Source organism: Argentina anserina, chromosome 1, assembly GCF_933775445.1.
Source record: "Argentina anserina chromosome 1, drPotAnse1.1, whole genome shotgun sequence".
NCBI classification, from domain to species: Eukaryota; Viridiplantae; Streptophyta; class Magnoliopsida; order Rosales; family Rosaceae; genus Argentina; species Argentina anserina.
This window is the reverse complement of record NC_065872.1, coordinates 7,259,305-7,278,668: the sequence shown is the minus strand read 5'-3', so window position 1 is coordinate 7,278,668 and position 19,364 is coordinate 7,259,305. Positions and strand designations below refer to the sequence as shown.

General features: G+C 38.6%; 2 protein-coding genes across 2 annotated transcripts; both read left to right on the top strand.

Moving 5' to 3' along the window:
* Window positions 1-6,110: 6,110 nt before the first annotated feature.
* On the top strand, window positions 6,111-9,155 carry LOC126800865 (B3 domain-containing protein LOC_Os12g40080-like). The gene is made up of 8 exons (XM_050528288.1): window positions 6,111-6,236; window positions 6,551-6,920; window positions 7,007-7,221; window positions 7,358-7,643; window positions 7,747-7,880; window positions 8,044-8,308; window positions 8,387-8,748; window positions 8,916-9,155. The coding sequence occupies exons 1-8, from the start codon at window positions 6,132-6,134 to the stop codon at window positions 9,153-9,155; spliced, it is 1,977 nt and encodes a 658-aa protein (XP_050384245.1). The 5' UTR covers window positions 6,111-6,131.
* Window positions 9,156-16,629: 7,474 nt separating this feature from the next.
* On the top strand, window positions 16,630-19,356 carry LOC126805391 (protein root UVB sensitive 4). The gene is made up of 10 exons (XM_050532266.1): window positions 16,630-17,172; window positions 17,341-17,487; window positions 17,574-17,720; window positions 17,817-17,879; window positions 17,967-18,043; window positions 18,148-18,253; window positions 18,376-18,478; window positions 18,568-18,719; window positions 18,813-18,878; window positions 18,972-19,356. Exons 1-10 carry the CDS (start codon window positions 16,702-16,704, stop codon window positions 19,209-19,211), a joined length of 1,572 nt encoding a protein of 523 aa, XP_050388223.1. The 5' UTR covers window positions 16,630-16,701; the 3' UTR covers window positions 19,212-19,356.
* The last annotated feature ends 8 nt before the right edge of the window (window positions 19,357-19,364 follow it).

Genomic DNA, 19,364 nt, shown 5'->3' with positions numbered 1-19,364 from the left:
TGTTAATTTGTACTTGATAGATATTTTGTTTAGAAGAAAATCATAGTTACGTTGTTAAATAAATGAGAGAAAAAGATATGGTTAGACTATAATCAAATAAAATAATAGAAAATTATATCTATAATTGGTTGTATGCAACTGAAATTTACAATAATATTTTATAACTAATGTCACGACCCCGAAATTTCAAGTGTTCAACTCAAAACTCGAAGCCATGAAAAACTCTAAAACAATCTCAATAAAACGAAATCATCTTATAGTCACAGCGTATCGTAACTGAGTTGATAGTGCATCTCAGTCGATTCGATTATTACAAAATCAATTTATAATTCAAGCATTATATCAAATGGAAATGTAAAATCCTCTCAATCCTCACTACAAAATAGAAATAAAGAAACTTCGAAATCTTCAGAGTAGCTCTCCAATTCTGCTAATCTACACCTGTAGAACTATCCCTTACACCATCGAATAGGTGCACCGGGATTGTAAACACAAACCTGTTAAGCTTTGCAGCTCGTATGAGTAAAACAACAATATAACACGCATAGTAATATAAGAGAAAAATACTAAAAACATTTAATTATAAATGCACTCATGAGTCATAGGACGGCTCATCTGGATGTCTAATAATATATGAAAATATAAGTGCTCATGAGAAATTGGGCAACCCATCTGTTTACCTGAATACATTTATAATACGGGTACTCATGAGACCCAGGTACTCATCTGTTACCGCTCATGCAGTACGCCGTCAGACATTGGGCAACCCATCTATTACCCAATATCCCAAAAATATGGGTACTCATAAGCAGGTAACCCATCTGTTACCCCTCATGTAGTACACCGGCAGACAGACTAGAGTTCTAACTGAATCGTAACTGTCATCCGGCCAAGGCTAGGTTCCGATATGCCAACACGTTCGAAGACAGGTCCGAAGACAGAAAACGTTTTAACATAACTCAAGTTAAAACTCACGTACAATACAATCCTCCCACATGTTATTGTACAAAAACTAAGCGATTCATGCTCAAATAAAATAAATATCAGTACTATAAATAAACTCATTTGGAAATAGAAATATGACAGTATATAATATAGCAACTCATATATAAGTATCGATTTTACCATTTATTCACATACACAACCCACTATATCATATACATATCATAGTTCGATCTTTTAAAATAAAGAGAAATTATGAATCACCGCCAAAAGTAGACTCATTATTGTGAGATTTACTCACCTTATTTTCCTGAACTTAATTTCCACAATATCGAAACCAAATCATTCACTTGTTTTGTCGATCACCTAGTTGTATAAAAAGTGGTCAGAAACGTTACGTAAAACCTTAAATGCCGAATAAGTACTACTGTTTTACTGTTCAGCAATTTACGGTTTTTACGTAATCACTGTTCATGTACTATTGTACATGTACATAGTGTTTACGTATTCATGTACACCAATCTACTGTTCCATCGTAAATACTGTTCCAGTAAATACTAATCACTGATTTACCATTCAGAAAATTACTTTTATAACTATTGTACGTAAATTACGTTTATATTTACTGTACGTAACTTACTTTTATATTTTTTTACTATACATAATTACTTTTTACATTTACTGTACAGAAATAACTTTTTACAAAAATTATTGTTCGGAAATTACTGTTTGCGCGCCGCCGCACATGGCGGTGCGTGGGGTTCACGCGCCACCTCTGGCAGCCGCGCGTGGCGCTCACGTGCCGCCCACAGTGGCAGCTCGCCCATCGTCACCCAAAACTCTCCCATTTCATCTCCTCCACCCTTCCACGGCCTAAGGCCGTCCCCTGCCCCCCTCACACTCCCTCCTCCTCCTCCAAAACTTCACAAAATCACCACAAATTCCACACAACATGTACATCAGTCGAATTAAAGCATTTACATACCTAGAACTGCCGGGAAGTCACCGGAAAATCTAGAATAGCGACGGTGGTTGAATTCGTGAGGGGTGAGGCCGGCGGCGCTATTCGGCTCCAATGTGCTTACAGATGGATTCAGCGATGAGGATCGGCGATGATGAGCTAGTCCCTCTGCTCTGGTCTCGCCGGCGACGAAGCTTGAACGGCGGTGGAATTGCAGGAACCTTAGGTTGTCGCGCCAGCTTCACATCGGCGAGGGGAGGCGTGTCGAGCTCAAGGGCCGCTGCTGCGGACCGCGTGATGCCTTTGAGGCCGGCGGTGAGGGCCACAAAGGCCGGAGTAGCGAAATTGCCGGAGGCTATTTGAGAGAGAGAAAGGGTCGGGGTTAGAGGTGGCAAATGGGCCCAAAAACCCGAGCCCGGCCCGGACCCGGCACGGCCCGAGCCCGAACCTATTATTGTAATGGGTCGAGCCGGCCGAGTCGAGATATTTTGGCCCCATGGGCCCGGCACGGCCCGAGCCCGTTTTTAGCCCAGCACGACCTGAGCACGATTAATTCATGGGCCGGCCCGTTAAACACATAATTTTATATTATTCATATCAATATTTAAACAATTATGATTGTTAAACTTGAATATTATACTTTTTAAATTAAAATCTATTGATTATTTCATTATTTTAACTACAATATTTCACAAATATTATCAAAATACTGAATAAAACGTCATTATTATGTAACGTTTTAAAAATACGATTATGAAATGTGTTGTAGTATTTTATTTATTTTACTACTCTAAATAGTTATATAAACAAATATTCAAAGTACATAATATTTTTTATTTTAATTGTGTCATATAATGCTAATAGGCCGGCCCGGCCCGACATGGGATTGGGCCGTGGGACGGGCATGGCTTAATATTTAAGTAAATGACCCGGCCCGAGTCCGGCACGATAAATAATTAGGCCGGCCCGAGCACAGTTTTGGCCTGTTTAAAATGGACCGGGTCGGCCATTTGCCACCTCTAGTCGGGGTGAGAGAGGAAGAGAGAGGGTTTCTGTTTTTGGAAACTCTAGTTTCCAAAAATTCCCTTTTATACAATTTCCAAAATCGGAAACCAACTTCCATCGATAATAACTTTCACATACGACGTCCGATTAAAGTGATGATGTGTCCACGAGATCGTATCGACGAGCTCTATAACTTTCGTGAATGAAGTTTTTAGAAGCGAGCGACGGAGTAAAAATTGACTCCTGCGTCGCGGAAACGTAACGTTTTTTCAATTTAGATTTCTGAAGACGGTTCCGTTTTTGATTTGACATCGTCGTGAAGCCAAAAATGCGATTTATTAAATTTTCCAAGTTTAAAAATTTCTAAGAATTCATACAATTTGAACCTGAAAAATCGGGTTATTACAACTAATTTCTTTAATGATATATTATATAAGACCTTGCGAAAAGTAAGGGCCATAGTTCAATCTCGCAGAGGGCCTCCAGATGTTTTGAGACGGCTCTGACCGTACCCCTCAACGATTCTGTGAAACTCCAACGCCCTCTTAGGGTTTCTCCTAATTCTCCCCTCAACTCCTCTGTCATAACCCCATTTTTTCTCCCCCTTTCTCTGCACTCGCGCCTTTAGAGGTGAAAATTTCCTTCCAACCCGACCCGACTTTTTCGGCCGACTCCGGCGGTTTCAGGCAACCGGGCCAACTCAGATAGTTGCGTCTCCTCCTTGCGCGCCTCCCTGTGGTGGTGGATCGTGGAGTAGCACGCCGGTTTCCTCGCATCGAAGCCCGGAAGTCGACCCGGATACCCGTCAGTGACCCAGTTGTGTTCTTCAATTTTCCGGCGATCTCCGGCGAGTTTAGGCTTCATCACCGGTCTCAAACTCCTTGACACATTGTCAGCAACCCCTGCAAAGGTTTTGAGCTAAATCGAAAGGTAAGAACTCGAACCAAGAAATTTCAATTTTAGGGTTCATGATTTGGGATTTTTCGGAAATTCCGAAATTGGAGGTTTTAAGCTTTGATTTAGACTTTGTTGTGAACTAGAAAGTTATTAGGAATGTTATTTAGATTGTGGTGATGAAATTTGACCGTCATTGGTGGCGATCGGTAAAAAATGGCGCTACATGAACGGTGTTCATGAATAAAACTGTAAACAGGGGTTATGAACATTAATCTATAGACAGTAAATATGAACAGTGTTCTGTAAACAGTAAAACAGTACTTTTGAACAATGTTTAGTAAAATAGTTAAAACATGAATAGTGTTATGTGAACAATGTTTTATGAACAACATTTAACTGTACTGAAAATCTTCACTTGATATTTTACGTATCATTTTCTAAGCATTTTATCATGCTATTAGGTGACTGACGAAACGAGTGAGGAAATTACTTTCAGTGTCATGGAAGGTGCACGCAGGAAATAAGGTGAGTAAACCTCACAATGATCATCATGATCAAACTAGTATTATAATTATTGAATTTAGTTTGAGTTGTCACCATAGTCGTTGTATCACTAGTTTATATAAATTATTTTAAAAATATGTTTTGGTTTAAATTACGTGAACTTGATCGTCTACGGTTCATGGGTAAGTAAAACGCTATTTTAATAAATGATTTTAAAAAGCTCACTATGACCAGTCTACCTTTTGGCGGTGACTCATATTTACGTTTTCTTAAAAAGTTCGAACTATGACATGTATATAATATAGTGGGTTGTGTATGTGTATAAATGGTAAATACGATACATATATATGGGTTGCTATATTGTATACTGTTACATTCTTATTTTCAAATGAATTATACTTTGACAACTATATTTATTTTATTTGAGCAAGAGTCGCTTATTGTAGTAGAATAACATGAGTGAATTGTTATTGTACATGGTTTTAACATTGGGTTTTGTTAAAACGGTTTTTGTCTTCGGACGTGCTTTTATGTCTTCAAACGTGTTTTATGTCTTCGGACGTGTTTTCTGTCTTCGGACGTGTTTTATGTCTTCAGACGTGTTTTTATGTCTTCAGACGTGTTGGCATGTAGGAACCTAGCCTTGGCCGGGCGAAAGTTACGATGTAGTTAGAGCTCTAGTCTGTCTGCCGGTGTACTGGTATGAGAGGTAACAAATGGGTTACCGGCTTATGAGTACCCATATTTTTAGATATTGGGTAACAGATGGTTGCCCAATGTCTGGCGCCGTACTAGCATGAGGGGTAACAGATGAGTACCTGAGTTTCATGAGTACCCGTATTATAAATGTATTTTGGGTAAACAGATGAGTTGCCCGATTCTCATGAGAACTTATATTTTCAGATATTATTGAAAAACCAGATGGGTCGTCATGTGACTCATGAGTACATTTATAATTAAATGTTTTTAGTATTTTTCTTTTGTATTTTTATGCGAGTTATATTGTTGTGTTACTCGTACGAGCTGCAAAGCTTACCGGGTTTGTGTTTACAATCCCAGTGCACATATTCGATGGTGTAGGGGATAGTTCTGCAGGTGTAGATTAGCATAATTAGAGGGTTTTCGCTGAAGATTGTCGAAGATTTCTTTCTGCTGTTTGTGGTGAGGATTGAGTGAATTTTACATTTCTATTAGTTGTGTATTATTCAAGTCGACTGATCATAATGTGGACTCATTTTCGATACACTGTTATGATAAGATGATTTCAATATATTTAAGATTGTTTTAGAGTTTTCATGGCTTCGAATTCGAATTTTTATCATTCAAAATTCGGGGTCGTGACATCCTCAAGTCAAGTAACTCACTTTTCCTGATGTAACTGTTTTCATATTTCATCGACAATGACCATTTATTATAGAGCTTGTATATAGAATAAGGTTATTGAGAATACAGTAAATATATCTTCGAGTGAATTATCTTCTCATTTTGTAACTTCCAATCACTAAAGCAGAGGCGTAAAAGAAGGGAAATAGTAAATATATTAGTTAGGATATGATCAATATCATAGTGTTCTTTCGGCCATGGACACATAGGCAACACTGTTAATTAATGTGCAATCGTGAAAAGGGAAAATGGTAAATGCTGCGTTAGCAATAATCTTAACGGCACTTGCTCCGTTTTAAGTACGGTAGCTAACATACTGGCTGGTCTCAAGGATTGACTGTTTGAGTTTCTCTGTAACGTTAAAATAATTACTCAACCCTAGCTTTCTCTTCCACCGTAAGATATCTAGCTAGATCTGAAGCTCTTCCACTTTTCAACCATGGCTTCTCCTTGCCGGAAAAATGATCCACGGCCAAAGTTTTCTGCTACCAATATCAGTTTCATTAAGTTTATTTCGGAGAGCTGTTCTAAAGAAACAAACCTTGTAAGCAGCTCTCTCTCTCTCTCTCTCTCTCTCTCTCTCTCTCTCTCGATATCTATGAGCTATGCTATTATCAGATGTTTAGGGTTTAGGGGTAACCAGCATAATCCCTGTATATATAGTTTAGGCTATTATGAGTACGTATTATCAGATGATAGGGTTTATGCTACAAACATTAAAGTTCTCAGTCTTTCTCTAATTATATTACACTGCTACGAATTGTTATATTAATTTGGTATGTGTAAGTCATGCTATTGATCAGATGTTTCTGGAAAGGAAAAGCTTATAAACTAGGTTCTTTTCTTCGTTTGATGTAGAAATTTCCCACATGTTATGTCAAGAAATATCAGGAGAAATATGGAAAAGAGCTACCGAGGGCTGCACATCTTAAGCTTCCATGTGGTGCAGAATGGGAAGTAGAAGTCACAGGACACAATGGTCACTTTTGGTTCGAAAAGGGTTGGGAAGAGTTCTCCAAATTTTACTCCCTCCAGTCACATGACTCGCTGGCTTTTCAATATGAAGGGAATTCAAGATTCAAAGTTAACATCTTTGATAAATCAAAAACAGAGATTGACTATCCTATCAAATGTCCTAATATGCAAGAAAATTATGGAAATGATCATTCTCCACCAGCTACTCCTCTAATAACTCAAAAGAAGAAACTTGAAGCAACTTCAAGTGGTGGTAATACAATAGAAATTAATAAACCTCAATATGCATGTGTTAACTTTATTGATGTTGTGTGTTTTCTGCCATTAATCTTTCAACAGGGAAAAAGATTTTTTCTGCAGAAAAAGATGAAGGAGGCAAGTCTAGTACTACACAAAGATCCCAAAAACCAACAACCGAGGTTCATATGGGGATGTACTCCTCGGCTACTGGTGGAAAATCTACAGCTCTTCGGAGAGCTAAAGAATTTAAGTCTAGAAACCCAACCTGTTTCTTGGTTACCATGTATTCTTCATATATCAAAAGACATGCCCTAGTAAGTCCTTTAGTAATAGATCTTGTCAGTGTTAAGCAATGTTAGGCAATTTTAATCAGAATAGCTCCTTTTCCGTTCCAAAATTAATGTTCTTAATTTCATGTTCTGTATATCTTACTTTTCTTTTTTTGCTCAGTGGCTGTCAACTGAGATCTCCATGAATATCTCAACATATCTTGGTAACAATTCCGTTATAGTTAGCCTTTGTGTTTCGGAAGAGAGTACAGGAGGAGCTTGGACTGTTGAAATGAAATATGATACGGAAAGAGCCACATTCAGATTCCAGGGTGGTTGGAATAAATTTGTTCGAGCAAATAGATTGAATGTTGGTGATGTTTGTAGTTTCATGTTAACTGATGAAGCTGGACTTGTATTTGAAGTTAATATTTTCCGCAGAACAGAAGTAGTAACCTCATCACCAGGTTAGTATCTGCTATCTTTCGAGTTGCTGTTTATAAAATGGCCATACATATGTCTAAATATTACCGTGGATATGCCTGATTTCCATTTGGGATGAACCCGAAGGCATTGATGAAGATGATGTGGATGATAAAGATGACAACGGGCATCATGATGCGAATGTTGACCATGCAGCTGATGAAAAAATGCTCCGTTCTTTCAGAAAGGTCTTACAGAAGTCTTCTATGAGTCATTGTTTGGTATGCTTTCTACAGACAACTATATGCTAATTAATATATATATACACTTACTTCTCATGTTTGTGTGAACAAGATGCTTTCTTTAACAGAGCAAAACCTAAATTATCCTTTGTTCAAAAAATTTGTCACCATGGAATTCTTGTTTAACTCCTTTTGTTTTCAGTGTTTGTGCTCTGGATTTTCTCGGAAATATCTCCGTAACAAGCCTAATACTGCTGAGTTTCATGTTCCTGGTGGGACGAAAACTTGGCTTGTGGGATTGAAATATGACAATGGCAGACAGAGAGCCAGATTCCAATACAATTGGACCAAGTTTGTAAAAGACAATGATTTGAAAATTGGAGATGAGTGTGTGTTTGTGTTGACTGATGAATATAAACTTTCATTTGAAGTTGTCAAAGTAGTTGCAAAATCCAGCTTGCCACCAGGTAAGATATGTCTATTTTCTAATTGTTTCTAGAGTAAAGGGGCTAATATACTGACTCCACTCTTACTATCGCATGTAGACACTGACACCGCTAATGACAACATCAAAGATGATGAGTATAGTAAGAATGAGGATGATGATACTGATGATGACAGCGACTGCAATGATGAAGATGAAGATGATGAATATTCATCAGCAAAACAGCTTACCCACAAGAGAAAGAGATCAAGTTCCAGTACCAAAAGTAGCATCAAAGATGTCGGTGTTTCGACCAGTACTGGACAACTCTTAAAACGAAGACCTGGTGTTCCAAGGAGCATACATCCAATAAAGGCCACGGGAAATGATATAGCTGCTCTTCAAAGAGCTAAGGCCTTCAAGTATGTAGAACCTCATTTCGTGATCTCAATGACTCACAGAGATGTCCATGAACCTTTTCTTGTAAGTTTCTCTAGTCTAGAGCACTGTTCTGCAATAAAAATTATATGATTCCTTCTACAGATATCATTGTAAAACATGCAAACGCAGTTCGTATTACTGAGATTCATACATATCCAATTTTTCATTAATCTTCTTACTGTGTTGATGCTCTTCCTTTCTGCAATCAGAAGTTACCATCTGCTTTTGTCAAGGAACATCTTGATATGAGGCCTAGTCATGTCAGCCTGTGGGGTTCAGATGGCAAGTATTGGCCGGTTGAGTTACAATTTAGCAAAGGAGCTAGATTCCAGGGCGGTTGGATTGAATTTGTGCAAGGCCACAAGTTGAAAGACGGTGATGTATGTGTCTTTGAGTTGACTGAGAAGAGAAAGTTTCTGTTTGATGTTCACATTTTCCGCACCGCATAGAAGCTGCAAGTTTCACCCATGCAAGCAAGTAATTTCTGTAGCTTTGCCGTCTGCGGAATTTGATCATGAGCTTGAAAACTTTAAAGATAATTTGTTGTTCACTTGAAATTATGGTTTTGGTTTTAAAGCTTATTTGTTCTTATCTCAGGCAATGGAGTGTTCAGGTTCATTTTTCTTAATTTTGTTTTAATGAAAATTTTCACAAAAACGAACAGAACAAATCCATGCATGCCTGAAATTAAGAAAACTTCATACAAATTGCAAACCGGCTTTGGGACAAGGAGAAATTTGCATAAATTTTTTTGATCACTAGACCCTAGTCATGTCCCCGTAATTTGCTAACCGGCCTAGTCATGTCAGCCTGTGGGGTTCAAATGCATGAAATTTACAATGAGTAAAATTTGGTTGAGAAATTGTCAGGAAAGAAAATAAAATTGTAATTGAATTATAATGTTTCTAGTATTCATACCTCCAAAAATAACATTTGTACATTCCTGCTTAACAACCTCTAATTTATGTTTATAAATAACTATATTTACACCCCTTGATTTTCCTGAAATGCCCATACTCTAATAATCAATGGAAATCCTTTTTGTTTTTGAAAATTTTTATACCTCATATTAAGCAGTAAAATCTTGAAAATTTCACAATCAGAAAATTAGCTAAATCAACAGCTACGATAATGAAATCATACACACACAAAAAAAAAGAATTATAACATGTTTTTTTATCAAACTTTGAAGATGACTAAATAATGTTCGAATGAGTACATAATGCGTTTATACCAGTGGCGGATCCAGCCCAAGGCTTGTCTGAGCTAAAGCCCAAGCAAAAATTTAGAGCCCAAAAAAAATACTACTGTGATGTTAGCCCAAGAAAAAAAAAACCTAAATTGATTGTGCCGCTCGCAAAGACAGAGACGAAGAAGAGATTGAAGAGTGCGCATCTCCACTCTTCACTTATGTTCTTTTGTGAATTGCGACACACGATTGACAGGGAGATCTCGCTCATCCACCTTCACTCAAATGACTCAATCACTCTCATCTTTCATCTTTGATCTTTGATATAACCTTAATGTTGAGGTGAATCAGTGAATGAGGTCAAAGTTCCCAAGCATATAAACAGGGCACTCTGACGGCCCAATCACGCTTGAGCAACTCAACAACCGTCGTAGGCCACAGGTAATTCCTGAAATCCAAACACATTGTTGACTGCTCCATTCTAATCTACATATAGCTTGATACTACCATCATGAATTCACCCATTGCAGCACTCCGAAATGTCGACGAGACGCGGCCAAGTGATGAAGCGCGCAAAATACAAGTGCTCGATCAAAGACCCTGGAACTCCCGACCTTCTCACCATGGTTGCTATCGCCTCTTCTCTCCTCTTCTCTCTTGGAACCCTGACTATATGATCTTGCTCATTATCTTTTCAGGTACTGTCGTACTGCTATTCACCTATTTCAATTTCAATTTGATTGATTCCTATTCGCCAATTCCAATTCCAATTTGATTGATTCCATATGGATTAGTTTATCTAGATTGTAGTTGTGTTTACCTTCTTGCATCGAATTAAAATTTGTGTTTTGAGCAAGTTTTTGATTATTTATGAATTATGATTCAGTTTTGACAAATGACAATCATGGAGTTATTGAGGTGAATTTTTGTGTATGCTTAATTTTAGAATGGTAGATGAGCCAACTAAGAGTGTTAAACGACTAAAAACATCATTGATTAGTGAGTGGTTTAGCAAAAGCAATTCTCAACCATCATCTTCACAAGCCTATGTAAGTACTCCAATAACAATTGGAGTAACTGAACAGCCATCTTCCGAGTCTCCTTTACATGGGTCATAGAGAAATGAGTTGATCCAAATAGCAATGACAATGACATTGAACGTGATCCTGAGAAATGATGTCATATATGGAAGTATCATGTAGATAGGCGTGAAGCTATCCGAAAGGCTTACATCTTATTAGGTCATTGTCAACCTAACCTCTAATCTTATAAACTTTCACAACATGGGAAACAAATGCGAGCGTTTAACTATAAATAGTTTGAAGGTCATCCATGGCTTGGGTACTCGGAGGAGCAAGATAAGATCTATTGTTCCCATGTTTTCTTTTTGATAAACAAAATGCTACTCATCATGCATTCACCATAGATAGGCAGAGAAATTAGAAGCAAATGAGGATTCTTCAATAACATGTTGGGTCTACAATGGGTGTGCATCATAAAGCCATGGAGAAGTGGCACTTATTGAGGAATTTAGCTACACAAATTGAGAGAGTTTTCATGAAACAAACATCAAAAGAGGTGGAGCATAATCGCTTTTCCTGATTGTAAGGCTAATTGTAAGACTATTAGCCAACCAAGGACAAGCTTTTAGAGGCCATGCCAAATCTGAAAGCTCTCGTAATGCCGGAAATTTTCAAGAAGTTAGGAAGTCTTATGCAAGAATGGCTAATGATGATAAAGCTATATTGGACAGTGGTCCTGGAAATGCCAAGTACACTTGCCCAATTCTTCAAAAACAGCTTTTGAATATTCTTGGTAATAGAGTGAGGCAAATGATTCGCGAAGAAGTTGGTAATGCAAAATTTTGCATTCTTGTTGATGAAGCAATTGATGTAAGTGGTAAGGAGAAAATGTACATTGTTTTGAGGTTTGTTGATCGTTGTGGTTTAATACGAGAACGGTTCTTTAAGATAGTGAATGTACCTGAGAGTCTGAGACAACCTCATTGACTCTTAAATCGGCTATTATTAAAGTTCTTAGTATGTTCAATTTGCAAGTGGAAAATATCGGTGGTCAATGATATGATGAAGCCAGTAATATGAGTGGTATTTGGAATGACATACAAGCATTGTTTCTTGAAAATTGTCTTTATGCCTACTATATCCATTGTTTTACTCACCGTTTGTAGCTAGCACTAAATGGGGCAGCTAAGGGTGTTCTTGATACTTACCGCTTCTTTTCCACTCTAGTTATGATTGTGAATTTTATTGATGCCTCTGCAAAACGTAAAGGTGAATTAAAATCTGCACGAGAGGAGGAAATCCAAGATTTAGTTGCTCTTGGTACCCTTGAAACAGGTAAAATATTTTACTTCATTGATCTCTCATGTAATAACCCGAATTTTTGAGTTTAAATTCTGAAACATTTCGTGTAAATTATTATACTTGATAATTCGAGAAATTTGCATTCTACGCCTTCTCGTTGTTGTTTTTGCGAATTGAAACTGATTTCGGAAATTTAAGGTTGAAAAACGTTACATTTCAATGGCTCAAGAGTTGACTTTTAATCCGTCGCTCATCTCTAAAAACTTCTTTCACGAAAGTTGTAGAGCTCGTTGATACGAGTTCGTGGAAATTACGCTCAGGAAAATAAGGTGAATAAATCTCACTATGACGAGTTTACCTTTGGCGGTGATTCATTATTTACGCTTTGTTTAAAAGACCGAACTATGATATATATATATATATATGGTATAGTGGGCTGTGTATGTGTATATATGGTAAATACGATACATATATATGAGTTGCTATACTATATACTGTCATATTCATATTTCCAAATGAGTTTATGTATAGCACTAATATTTATTTTATTTCAGCATGAATCGCTTGTCTTTTTGTACAATAACATGTGAGGAATTTATTGTACGTGGTTTTAACTTGAGTTATGTTAAAACGTTTTTCTGTCTTCGGACCTATCTTCAGACGTGTTGGCATGTCGGAACCTAATCTTGGCCAGGCGAAAGTTACGATGCAGTTAGAGCTCTAGTCTGTCTGCCGGTGTACTGCATGATGGGTAACATATGGGTTGTCTGGGTCTCATGAGTACCCATGTTTTTGTGTGATATTGGATAACAGATGGGTTGCCTAGTATCTGTCGGCATACTGTATGAGGGATACTAGATGAGTACCTGGGTTTCATGAGTACCCGTATTTTAAATGTAATTTGGGTAAACAGATGGGTTGCCCAATATCTCATGAGTACACATATTTTCAGATATTATTGGACAACCAGATGGGCCGTTCAGTGTCTTATGAGTACATTTATCTTCAAATGTCATCAATATTTTCTTTTGTATGTGATGTGCGTTATACTGTTTGTTTACTCATACGACCTGCAAAGATTACCGAGTTTGTGTTTACAATCTTGGTGCACCTATTCGATGGTGTATGGGATAGTTCTGTAGGTGTGGATTAGCAGAATTAGAGGACTTACTCTGAAGATTGTTGAAGTTTATTTCTTCTATTTGTGGTGAGGATTGAGAGAATTTTACATTTCCATTTGTTATAATACTTGAATTATAAACTAGTTATTTATTAATCAAGTCGACTGAGTTGTACTATGAACTCAGTTTCGATATATTGTTACTATAAGATGATTTCAATATATTTGAAATTGTTTTACAGTTTTATGGCTTCAATTTCGAGTTTTATTATTCGAAATTTCGGGATTGTGACAATTTCTCTGTTTGGATTTGTTTGTTTCATCTACCGGGCAACTTGGGCTAGTCGATTTGCTTGATTTGGGTGCTGTAATTTGAGCCTCCTGGTTTGGACTCTTGTTTTATTTTCATTTCATGTTTTGTCAGTTTTGGTCCAGTTTGTAGTGGTCTGTACCTTCACTTTGTTATTGCTTTGTTCTTCTCTGCTTCTGTTCCTTCTTGCCCCTACCCAGTTTCTGGGTTCTGTTACTTCTGTATCGTAGCTTCTGTCAAATGCTATTTTGTTCATATAGCCTTTGAGTTAGAAGGGCAGCAAAAATAGGATGATGCAAAGCCCTGCTTTTACCCCAGTAAATTCTTTTTTTTGGCTAAAATGGGTTTGGTGGTATGAGCTTGATTATTTTGAGAAACAATCTTCGATGTGAAAGATGCATGTACTCATTAGGCTTTACTGTGCGTTTGAGTTCTGTAATAATCCTATTTTTCAAACAATATTTGGTTTGATATGAATTATATAAAGTTGTGAAATTCAAGTAAAATAAATTTGATTGTTTGCGACTTTACGAAACGGAAACGTTCTCGGAACGTTTAATTAGAAAAACGTTACGTTCCGAATTAATATATCGACTTTTATTCTGTCGCTCGGTTGCAAAACCTTCCTTCACGAAAGTTGTAGAGCTCGTCGATACGAGTTCGTGGACGCTTCACGCATTCGAATCGAAAGTCGTATGTGAAAATTATTAACGTCGGAAGTTAGTTTTCGATTTTGGAAACTAGTATAAAAGGAAATGTTTTCAGCTAGGGTTCCCATAATTGGAAACCCCCTTCTCCCCCTCTTTCTCCCCGCCTCCCTTTCTTCTCTCTCCCGAAAACTCTCTCTCATCCTCTCGGCTCGCCGACGATCTCCCTCCTCCGAGGGACGTGCTCCTCACCGCCGGCACCAGCGACCTCGCAGGCACGACGCGACGCACCACCGAGCAAGACCCGAGCCAGCTCGCTGCCGTGAAACTCGACGCGCCTCGCCGGACCGCACGACTGGACCGAGCTCTCCGGCGAGCTCCGGTGCCTCCAAGACCAAAAATAGGTGAGGTTTCGACTCTAAATGATGTTGTGATTGATGTTGTGTGTATTGTGGATGTTTTGGTTGATTTGTGGTGGAGATTGGAGTGAGATCGGGGGGGAGAAAAGATGAACACCGCCGCCTTAGGCGGCGCGTGTGGGGGCGTGGAGCAGGCTAGGGGTGGTCTGAGACCGTAGGAAGGAAAAGGAGGAGGAGAGGAAGAGTTTAGGGGCGGAGGTCGCGTGATACGCTCCGGTGTCGGAGTAGGCGCGTGGGCCCCACGCGCGGTCGTCGGCGAGTGGCGCGTGTATCCCACGCGCCGCCACGTGCGGCGGCGCGTGAACAGTGACTCCGACACGGTAAATTGTAAAATTTTATTTTTACGTACGGTGAATGTAAAAAGTAATTTACGTACAGTAAAAGTAAATTTTATTTACATATGGTAAATGTAAATGTAACTTACTTTCAGTAAATGTAAAAAGTAATTTTAGAATGGTAAATCAGTAATTAATATTTACTGAGACAGTATTTATATTTGAATAGTATTTATAATTTACCGATCACATCTACTGGTGTCGATTGACCATATTTTGAATTGGAGTTGTCGATCGCCGAAGTGTCCACTAATGTATCATAACTTTTATATTAGGTTTATATTAAAACTATCGCATTATGAAACGACTATATGAAAGAAACTTATCGGAATCGATCGACACTAGCCGATGTGATTGGTATATATATTTAGTGACCCTGTAAAAATTTCATCAAATTCGGACTTCATTTAACCGTCGGAATTTTCGGTAAATCGAAAACACCACTAATATGCCATAAGGGAGGACCTATTACAAAAATGCGAATGCCAAAAGCCGTTTGCATATATAAAATCACCTAATTTTTGTTACCTATCGTGCACAGTCGAACTGAAGAAATCTATTTGGCAAAATCTCGGTCAATGGGTTTTAAATATGTCAAAACGCCTCTTTTTTAGTTGACCGTTGGTACGAACGGTCAAATCATGTCCAAAACGGACGAAATTTTTACGAGTTTCCTAAATATATATACCAATCACATCTACTGGTGTCGATCGACCATATTTTGAATTGGAGTTGTCGATCACCGAAGTGTCCACTAATGTATTATAACATTTATATTAAGTTTATAATAAAACTATCACATTATAATAGCGACTATATGAAGGACACTTCTCGGAATCGATCGACACTATTCGATGTGATCAATATATATATTTAATGATCATTTTAAAATTTCATCCAATTCGGATTTCGTTTAACCGTCGGAATTTCCGGTAAACCAAAAACAACACTAATATGCCCTAAGGAGGGACCAATTACCAAGATGTGAATGCGGAAATTTGTTTACATATTTGAAATCACCTAATTTTTATCACCGATCGTGCGTGGTCGCAACGAGAAAACCATTTGGCAAAGCCCCGGTCAATGAGGTTTTATTATGTGAAAACGTCTCTTTTTTTTGTTGACCGAAAATTCCGACGGTTAAACGAGATCCGAATTGGATGAAATTTTTACACGGTCCCTAAATATATATATCGATCACATCTATTGGTGTCGATCGACAATATTTCGAAACTAGAATTTATTTGTGACTTTTATTTTAGAATGTTTTCTAATAATTCTTTTATTGTTTCAAACCCTTAAATTAGAGTATTATATTGTTTTTCTAATAAAAGCCCGTATGGCCCGGCCCGTAAAAGCCCGCAAGGTCCGCCTTAGGTGGACGGGCTTGGATCTTCGTATTTTTAAATGTGCCCGGGCCGGCCCGACCCGCTATTTATTTAAATTTATTAAAGTCCGACCCGTTGACGAGCCCTAACTATGCGGGGCGTTGAAACGACGACGTTTGGAAAAGAAGGAAAATGTGATCTAGTATCACAACACTCCCTTTAGCTCATTCTTACTTCCAAACCCCTAAACCCTCTCCGTCACTAATAAGGCGCCAAAATTAGCCCCAACTCTCAAAACCCTAAATCCCCAATTCCCAATTCTCATGCAATTCGCTCTCTATGCTTCCCCAAACTCCCACCACACTCTCCTCTCATGGAAACTCCACCAACCCCAATTCACACCCCCACTCCCCACAACGCTCCGCACCAAAGCCCCAACCTTTACCAACTCCCTAAGAACCTCAATCGGGTACGACCCGGAAGAGGGCCTCGGAGCAGACCCGGGTCCGACTCCGCCGCCGGGTCGGCTCCCGGTGGTGGTCCGGAGGTCGGGTCGGGTTTCCAGGTACTTCTGGGATGGGGAGTGCTTGCAGTTGGTTAGAGTTGATGGCTATACGGCGTCGTTTAAGGGTTTGGATTTTGGTGATGGGTTTAGGAAACTGTGTAGGGTTTGTGGCTGTGGTGTTAGGGATTTCTTCATCCCCAAGCAAGTTAGTGGGAGTTATATGAGCTATGTGAAGTGGAAGTTCTTGCACCGGGTTTTCAGCTCTGCCTTGCAGGTTTTGGCTACTCAGGTATTGATTTATGATAATAACATTGTTGGTTTTCGGTAATGTTACGCGAAATGAATAGGTATGTTGAGTGTTGAGGATCATAATGTGGGGGTGAGAGATAAAGAAATGAATGAAATTTTGGTTTTATTACTTTTATATGGTTGGTTATAGTTGGGGTGTACTAATTAGGCAATGTTTCGGGCCATTGGGATTGGATACTCGCGATCGCTACCAGCGGCAGCTGCTCTGAACTGGGTGTTGAAGGATGGACTTGGAAGGCTGAGTAGGTGCATTTATACTGCTAGCTTAGCGTCTGCGTTTGACACCAATTTGAAGGTAGGTGTGTATGTGGATTGCTTGATTTGGAATGTTATACATAGGGGTTTGGCGTGTTATTTATTTTTTGTTATTGTTGTTTGAAGAGAGTTAGATTTTCGACCTCTGTTCTGTTCACATTGAGCATTGGAGTAGAGCTGTTGACACCAGCATATCCTCAGTATTTTCTGCTTCTAGCCTCTTTGGCCAATGTTGCGAAACAGATAAGCTTGGCTTGCTATATAGCGACTAGTGTAAGAACTGAGTTACAATTTTTTTTTGTTACTGTTATGAGTTAGGCTTAGCACCTTCCATTTTTTATTCTGCAACTTATTCCTCTGTATAAGCAGTCGGCTGTTCATCGAAGCTTTGCAATAGCAGATAACCTTGGTGAACTTTCGGCAAAGGCACAGGTATATGATCTTTCCTAATCATTGGGGTTCTATCATATATACTTGAAATGTCCTTCTGTATATCCTAACGGGTAATATGGTTTTCAGATTCAAACAGTGTGCTTTGATAACCTTGGCCTTTTGCTTGCTGCATTGTTGAATATGTTGTTGAAGAACAACCAAAGGTTCTTTTTTACTTCCAAACTCATTCTTTGTTCTGTGTATTATCTTCACTTGCCATCAAATCTTATTCTTCATATCCTGTTCTAACTTGTGACTGATGTTTCAGATTGCAGACAATCTTGCCTTTTGTTGTATACCCCATTTTCTCTGCACTTGACCTTTGTGGAATATATCAAGGGCTCAAACATGTCCATTTACAAACATTAAGTAAGGTGAGTGAGTATACTCTCTTTTACCTCTTCTATTTTAGCAGCATGTTCTCTCTAGTCTCGCTATCACACCAGTTTGTATGTACGAAATGCAATTTCTATATACATGGTATTGCTTGTTTCAGGATAGACTTGAAATTCTATTAAATACTTGGATCAAGTTAGGTAAAGTTCTTTCACCTGCAGAAGTCAGTAAAGAAGAAGGAATCGATTTCCTGCGGAGCAAAGGTTAGGCCTTACTCATGCACGTTTTCCCTGGTTTCATTGTTTCTTTCCTTTACCTATAAGCTTAAGGCCAGTGACTGGGTTTGAATCAGACAAGGGATTATGGCCCATCAGAATTGGGTACTTGGATCCCAAGAATCAGATCCCCAAGTTGTCTATGATGGTGATGAGATCTACAAGTGATGATGATTATTACTTCATATCCATGGAGACATTTTATACAAGAAAACAAAGAACTAAGCAAGTAAGTGCCTTGATGGATGTGCAACCTCTGTGTCATGTGCTTCTATCATCTACTCTGTTATTATCTTAATTTTGCCCCCTTGATCAATCACAGCATGGAATTCTTCTCTGTCTGCGGGAAAGAGCCATCACTGCTGATATTATCAAGGGTCTGTTGCAGGTAACAGGTTCTTTTTTGCTCAGAATATCAAAAACTTTGCGATCTTAGTGAGTTCTTGCCCCATGTATAAATGCTACTGGTTTCATTATGTAGGCATGCTATATCCGCAAATTCCTACTTATGGACAACAGTAAGTGGATGAACATGGTAGATGCTAAAGATGCATTAGACTCGACTCTATGTGAATGGGCAAAATTGATCGAGGAATGCAAACGACGTGCACAGGGCGATATGTGCTTGTTGAATGAACAAATGGTTGCCCAGGGCTGGGCTACTAAGAATGTCTTATTGAGTACACAAGAGCAGACTCGATATAGTTTTATTGATGACTGATTTGTGGATGTATATTAGTGATTCTTGTTGTCCTTGTAACTTTGGAGGGATCTCCTTGCCATGGAGAATTTTGGGATCACAGAAAACTCAATTGTATCTGTTTAATTGATAGTAATACAATTTGCGGCTGATCCACGGTTGCGTTCATTGTGT